At 40.7% G+C, this 7,500-nt stretch overlaps 1 protein-coding gene across 4 annotated transcripts in view; it reads left to right on the top strand.

Moving 5' to 3' along the window:
• Positions 1 to 7,500, top strand: part of astn1 (astrotactin 1) — a 178,875-nt gene that overhangs the window by 151,442 nt on the left and 19,933 nt on the right. For all 4 annotated transcript variants that reach the window (XM_072912140.1, XM_072912142.1, XM_072912141.1 and 1 more), the window contains exon 18: positions 4,809 to 5,086. In XM_072912140.1, the coding sequence (XP_072768241.1) occupies positions 4,809 to 5,086 (278 nt within the window). The remainder of the gene's footprint in view (positions 1 to 4,808; positions 5,087 to 7,500) is intronic.

Below are 7,500 nucleotides of genomic sequence, written 5' to 3'. Positions count from 1 at the left end.
GATTCTGTTCATAACTTTTATGGACAGAATTTCTAGGCGCAGTCAAGGCGTTGAGGGGATCCGGTTTGGTGGCTGTAGGATTAGGTCTCTGCTTTTTGCAGATGATGTGGTCCTGATGGCTTCATCTGGCCAGGATCTTCAGCTCTCACTGGATCGGTTCACAGCCGAGTGTGAAGCGACTGGGATGAGAATCAGCACCTCCAAGTCCGAGTCCATGGTTCTCGTCCGGAAAAGGGTGGAGTGCCATCTCCGGGTTGGGGAGGAGATCTTGCCCCAAGTGGAGGAGTTCAAGTACCTGGGAGTCTTGTTCACGAGTGAGGGAAGAGTGGATGGTGAGATGGACAGGCGGATCGGTGCGGCGTCTTCAGTAATGCGGACGCTGTATCGATCCGTTGTGGTGAAGAAGGAGCTGAGCCGGAAGGCAAAGCTCTCAATTTACCGGTCGATCTACGTTCCCATCCTCACCTATGGTCATGAGCTTTGGGTTATGACCGAAAGGACAAGATCACGGGTACTGAAATGAGTTTCCTCCGCCGGGTGGCGGGGCTCTCCCTTAGAGATAGGGTGAGAAGCTCTGTCATCCGGGAGGAGCTCAAAGTAAAGCCGCTGCTCCTCCACATGGAGAGGAGCCAGATGAGGTGGTTCGGGCATCTGGTCAGGATGCCACCCGAACGCCTCCCTAGGGAGGTGTTTAGGGCACGCCCGACCGGCAGGAGGCCACGGGGAAGACCCAGGACACGTTGGGAAGACTATGTCTCCCGGCTGGCCTGGGAACGCCTCGGGGTCCCACAGGAAGAGCTGGACCAAGTGGCTGGGGAGAGGGAAGTCTGGGCTTCCCTGCTTAGGCTGCTGCCCCCGCGACCCCACCTCGGCTGAGTGTAAGAAGATATATATGTATATATACGTGTATATATGTATATCCTCAAGCAGTCCTTAGGTTAGTTTTAGTTCCAGCGTGCGTCCCAAACTACTTTGATGAAGCACAAGAAAACCTTTCAAGTGTTTTTTCTTGTCCTGTGAAAATCAATAATAACAATTTGTTGTCGTCTTGTTAATGTCAACATTTTATTGCTGGAAGTAAACACACACACACACACACACACACACACACACACACACACACACACACACACACACACACACACACACACACTGTAGAAGAATGTGTTCCAGCTACTAAATACTTTGTTACAATGTTCACCTTTTCTGTAAACAAGTCATTCTAGTCCTTGTCTCACACACACACAACATAAAGTCAGTGTGTGTGTGTGTGTGTGTGTGTGTGTGTGTGTGTGTGTGTGTGTGTGTGTGTGTGTGTGTGTGTGTGTGTGTGTGTGTGTGTGTGTGTGTGTGTGTGGTTAGGCCCTCAATCACGGCTCCTGCTCTGATTGGTCCCTGTGGCCTTATTAGGTGGTCATGTGACACAAATTAAGCAGGTCAAGGACACACACACACACACACGCACACACGCACACACACACACACACACTGAATACATTTGAGTACTTATTTGGGATCGTGACTATCAGTGGTACTTTAACTTGAACTCTATGTGGACTTTTTTATTCAAGCTGACGTTGCAAGTGTGTGACGTCACTGCCCCCTGGTGGTGGCAGGAAGTAATGCACCATGAAGACATATATGACTGCCCCCTGGTGGTGGCAGGAAGTATGACATGTATTAGTACTCCAATAAAAGACGTTTTTGCTTTTTATCTTTTTTTAATGATCAACTCAGAAGTATCAAACAATAATAATAATAATCATTCAAATATTTATTTAGCCTTTCTATCATATTTGCTGTTTTTATTTCATGTATTTAACGTTCCATTAATACTACAACAATGTAGTTTTATTTGTTGGCTTAACAATTATTTATTAAAAGTAAAACTATATTTATTAAAAGGAGAATATGAATAAATAAAAATGTACATGAATATTTATTATATTTATCAGTTTGATACACTTTTACAAACTTTCTTCTTTTTTCTTTCTGACATTTTTATTTTATTGTTTACAATATTTTAAGTTTTTCTTCTGAGTTAAACCTCGTAAAGTTATTATATTTGATCATAACATCTTTATTAGTACTAATATTAATAATCACTAATAATACTTCATAGCATGATCATTAGTACTAATATTAATAATCACTAATAATACTTCATAACATGATCATTAGTACTAATATTAATAATCACTAATAATACTTCATAACATGATCATTAGTACTAATATTAATAATCACTAATAATACTTCATAACATGATCATTAGTACTAATATTAATAATCACTAATAATACTTCGTAGCATGATCATTAGTACTAATATTAATAATCATTCATAATACTTCATAACATGATCATTAGTACTAATATTAATAATCACTAATAATACTTCATAACATGATCATTAGTACTAATATTAATAATCACTAATAATACTTCATAACATGATCATTAGTACTAATATTAATAATCACTAATAATACTTCATAACATGATCATTAGTACTAATATTAATAATCACTAATACTTCATAACATACTACAGAGTTTTTACTATATTACTCTGATAAAACTGTTCTACTCCAATACTACTGCACTACTACTGTACATTTACTATAATACTACTACTGTATTACTACTACTACTACTCTACTACTGTTCTTCTGTTATACTACTACTACTACTGTAGTACTCCATTACTGCTGTACTACTACTACTGTACATTTACTATAATACTGCTAGTCTACTACTACTACTACTGCACTACTGTTCTTCTGTTATACTACTACTACTGCAGTACTCAATACTGCTGTACTACTTCTACTGTACTACTACTACTCAATTAGTCTACTACTGTACTTTTACTATACTACTACTACTACTCAGCTACTACTGTAGTACTCCATTACTGCTGTACTACTACTACTGTACATTTACTATAATAGTACTAGTCTACTACTACTACTGCACTACTGTTCTTCTGTTATACTACTACTACTGTAGTACTCAATACTGCTGTACTACTGCTACTGTACTACTACTCAATTAGTCTACTACTGTACTACTATTCTACTACTGTACTTACTATACTACTACTCAGTTACTATTGTAGTACCTTGGTACTACTGTACGACTACTCTGCTACTGTACTACTACTACTGTACTTTTACTATACTACTCCACTAACACTGTACTACTCTGGTACTACTGTACTGCTAAAACTGTACTACTACTTCTACTTTATTACTACCGTACTTTTACTATACCTCCACTGTACTATTACTGCAGTACTATTGTACTACTCCTGTACAAATACTGTAATACTCTTTTTCTGTAATACTAAAGTAGTTCTGTAGACTTGGTAATAGTTCTTGTTCTGTCCAGCAAAACCATCAGTGTGGTATTAAGTACTACAGTAGTACTACAGGTGTATTTAAAGTACTACAGTAGTACTACAGGTGTATTTAAAGTACTACAGTAGTACTACAGGTGTATTTAAAGTACTACAGTAGTATTACAGATGTATTTAAAGTACTACAGTAGTATTACAGGTGTATTTAAAGTACTACAGTAGTACTACAGGTGTATTTAAAGTACTACAGTAGTATTACAGATGTATTTAAAGTACTACAGTAGTATTACAGGTGTATTTAAAGTACTACAGTAGTACTACTGGTGTATTTAAAGTACTACAGTAGTACTACAGGTGTATTTAAAGTACTACAGTAGTATTACAGGTGTATTTAAAGTACTACAGTAGTACTACAGGTGTATTTAAAGTACTACAGTAGTACTACAGGTGTATTTAATGTACTACAGTAGTATTACAGGTGTATTTAAAGTACTACAGTAGTACTACAGGTGTATTTAAAGTACTACAGTAGTATTACAGGTGTATTTAAAGTACTACAGTAGTACTACAGGTGTATTTAAAGTACTACAGTAGTACTACAGGTGTATTTAAAGTACTACAGTAGTACTACAGGTGTATTTAAAGTACTACAGTAGTACTACAGGTGTATTTAAAGTACTACAGTAGTATTACAGGTGTATTTAAAGTACTACAGTAGTACTACAGGTGTATTTAAAGTACTACAGTAGTATTACAGGTGTATTTAAAGTACTACAGTAGTACTACAGGTGTATTTAAAGTACTACAGTAGTATTACAGGTGTATTTAAAGTACTACAGTAGTACTACAGGTGTATTTAAAGTACTACAGTAGTACTACAGGTGTATTTAAAGTACTACAGTAGTACTACAGTTGTATTTAAAGTACTACAGTAGTGCTACAGGTGTATTTAAATTACTACAGTAGTACTACATATGTATTTAAAGTACTACAGTAGTATCACAGGTGTATTTAAAGTACTACAGGTGTATTTAATGTACTACAGTAGTATTACAGGTGTATTTAAAGTACTACAGTAGTATTACAGGTGTATTTAAAGTACTACAGTAGTACTACAGGTGTATTTAAAGTACTACAGTAGTATTACAGGTGTATTTAAAGTACTACAGTAGTATTACAGGTGTATTTAAAGTACTACAGTAGTACTACAGGTGTATTTAAAGTACTACAGTAGTATTACAGGTGTATTTAAAGTACTACGGTAGTACTACTGGTGTATTTAAAGTACTACAGTACTACTACAGGTGTATTTAAAGTACTACAGTAGTACTACAGGTGTATTTAAAGTACTACAGTAGTACTACAGGTGTATTTAAAGTACTACAGTAGTATTATAGGTGTATTTAAAGTACTACAGTAGTACTACAGGTGTATTTGGGTGTGTTTCAGGTAACTCACCTTCGGAGGAGTCGGAGGAGCACGACAAGGAGCCCAGAACCCTGACCTACCCCGCCTACGTGGCCAGTCTGCTGGACACGGGCGCCAAGCGCATGGCGGCGGGCGTGAGGATGGACTGTAGCAGCCAGGGTCAGTGTCCTCGGTCTTGCCACCTGTGCCACATGAGTCCCAGGCCGGCTCAGGGACGCCAACAGTCCTTACCTGTCCTGCTGCAGATCACCAAGGCCGCGCCCCTCTACGAACTGGTGTCCAACAACGAGACCTACCAGGTGTGCTCGTTAGCATAGTCACACTAGACCAGACCTACCAGGTGTGCTCATTAGCATAGTCACACTAGACCAGACCTACCAGGTGTGCTCCTTAGCATAGTCACACTAGACCAGACCTACCAGGTGTGCTCATTAGCATAGTCACACTAGACCAGACCTACCAGGTGTGCTCATTAGCATAGTCACACTAGACCAGACCTACCAGGTGTGCTCCTTAGCATAGTCACACTAGACCAGACCTACCAGGTGTGCTCCTTAGCATAGTCACACTAGACCAGACCTACCAGGTGTGCTCATTAGCATAGTCACACTAGACCAGACCTACCAGGTGTGCTCCTTAGCATAGTCACACTAGACCAGACCTACCAGGTGTGCTCCTTAGCATAGTCACACTAGACCAGACCTACCAGGTGTGCTCATTAGCATAGTCACACTAGACCAGACCTACCAGGTGTGCTCCTTAGCATAGTCACACTAGACCAGACCTACCAGGTGTGCTCCTTAGCATAGTCACACTAAACCAGACCTACCAGGTGTGCTCGTTAGCATAGTCACACTAGACCAGACCTACCAGGTGTGCTCCTTAGCATAGTCACACTAGACCAGACCTACCAGGTGTGCTCGTTAGCATAGTCACACTAGACCAGACCTACCAGGTGTGCTCATTAGCATAGTCACACTAGACCAGACCTACCAGGTGTGCTCCTTAGCATAGTCACACTAGACCAGACCTACCAGGTGTGCTCATTAGCATAGTCACACTAGACCAGACCTACCAGGTGTGCTCATTAGCATAGTCACACTAGACCAGACCTACCAGGTGTGCTCCTTAGCATAGTCACACTAGACCAGACCTACCAGGTGTGCTCATTAGCATAGTCACACTAGACCAGACCTACCAGGTGTGCTCGTTAGCATAGTCACACTAGACCAGACCTACCAGGTGTGCTCCTTAGCATAGTCACACTAGACCAGACCTACCAGGTGTGCTCGTTAGCATAGTCACACTAGACCAGACCTACCAGGTGTGCTCATTAGCATAGTCACACTAGACCAGACCTACCAGGTGTGCTCATTAGCATAGTCACACTAGACCAGACCTACCAGGTGTGCTCATTAGCATAGTCACACTAGACCAGACCTACCAGGTGTGCTCGTTAGCATAGTCACACTAGACCAGACCTACCAGGTGTGCTCCTTAGCATCTTCACACTAAACCAGACCTACCAGGTGTGCTCCTTAGCAAGCTCATTAGCATATTGACACAAAACAAAACATACCAGGTGTGCTCGTTAGCATGCTCATTAGCGTATTGACATAAAACCAGACTTACCAGGTGTGCTCGTTAGCAAGCTCCTTAGCATACTGACACGAAACGAGACGTACCAAATGTGCTTGTTAGCATGCTCATTAGCATATTGACACAAAACAAAACATACCAGGTGTGCTCGTTAGCATGCTCATTAGCGTATTGACATAAAACCAGACTTACCAGGTGTGCTCGTTAGCAAGCTCAGTAGCATACTGACACAAAACATACCAGGTGTGCTCATTAGCATGCTGATTAGCATATTGACATAAAACCAGACTTACCAGGTGTGCTCGTTAGCAAGCTCCTTAGCATACTGACACGAAACGAGACGTACCAAATGTGCTTGTTAGCATGCTCATTAGCATATTGACACAAAACAAAACATACCAGGTGTGCTCGTTAGCATGCTCATTAGCGTATTGACATAAAACCAGACTTACCAGGTGTGCTCGTTAGCAAGCTCAGTAGCATACTGACACAAAACATACCAGGTGTGCTCGTTAGCATGCTGATTAGCATATTGACATAAAACCAGACTTACCAGGTGTGCTCGTTAGCAAGCTCCTTAGCATACTGACACGAAACGAGACGTACCAAATGTGCTTGTTAGCATGCTCATTAGCATATTGACACAAAACAAAACATACCAGGTGTGATCGTTAGCATGCTCATTAGCGTATTGACATAAAACCAGACTTACCAGGTGTGCTCGTTAGCAAGCTCAGTAGCATACTGACACAAAACATACCAGGTGTGCTCGTTAACATGCTGATTAGCATATTGACAAAAACTGAGACCTACCAGGTGTGCTCGTTAGCATTCTCATTAGCATATTGACACAAAACCAGACTTACAGGTGTGCTCCTTAGCAAGCTCATTAGCATATTGACACAAAACGAGACCTACCAGGTGAGCTCATTAGCATGCTCATTAGCATATTGACATAAAACCAGATGTACCAGGTGTGCTGGTTAGCATGCTCATTAGCATATAGACACAGGAAGTCAAGGTAAACATGGGGGGGGACAAAAACGTAACTTCCTGTGGGCGTGCTCAGTTTGAGAGCAGGAAAAAAACCTCATCAACATAAGCATATTTCACC

This window comes from Nerophis lumbriciformis, linkage group LG33 (assembly GCF_033978685.3).
Source record: "Nerophis lumbriciformis linkage group LG33, RoL_Nlum_v2.1, whole genome shotgun sequence".
NCBI lineage: Eukaryota > Metazoa > Chordata > Actinopteri > Syngnathiformes > Syngnathidae > Nerophis > Nerophis lumbriciformis.
This window is presented reverse-complemented; position numbering and strand designations above follow the sequence as displayed.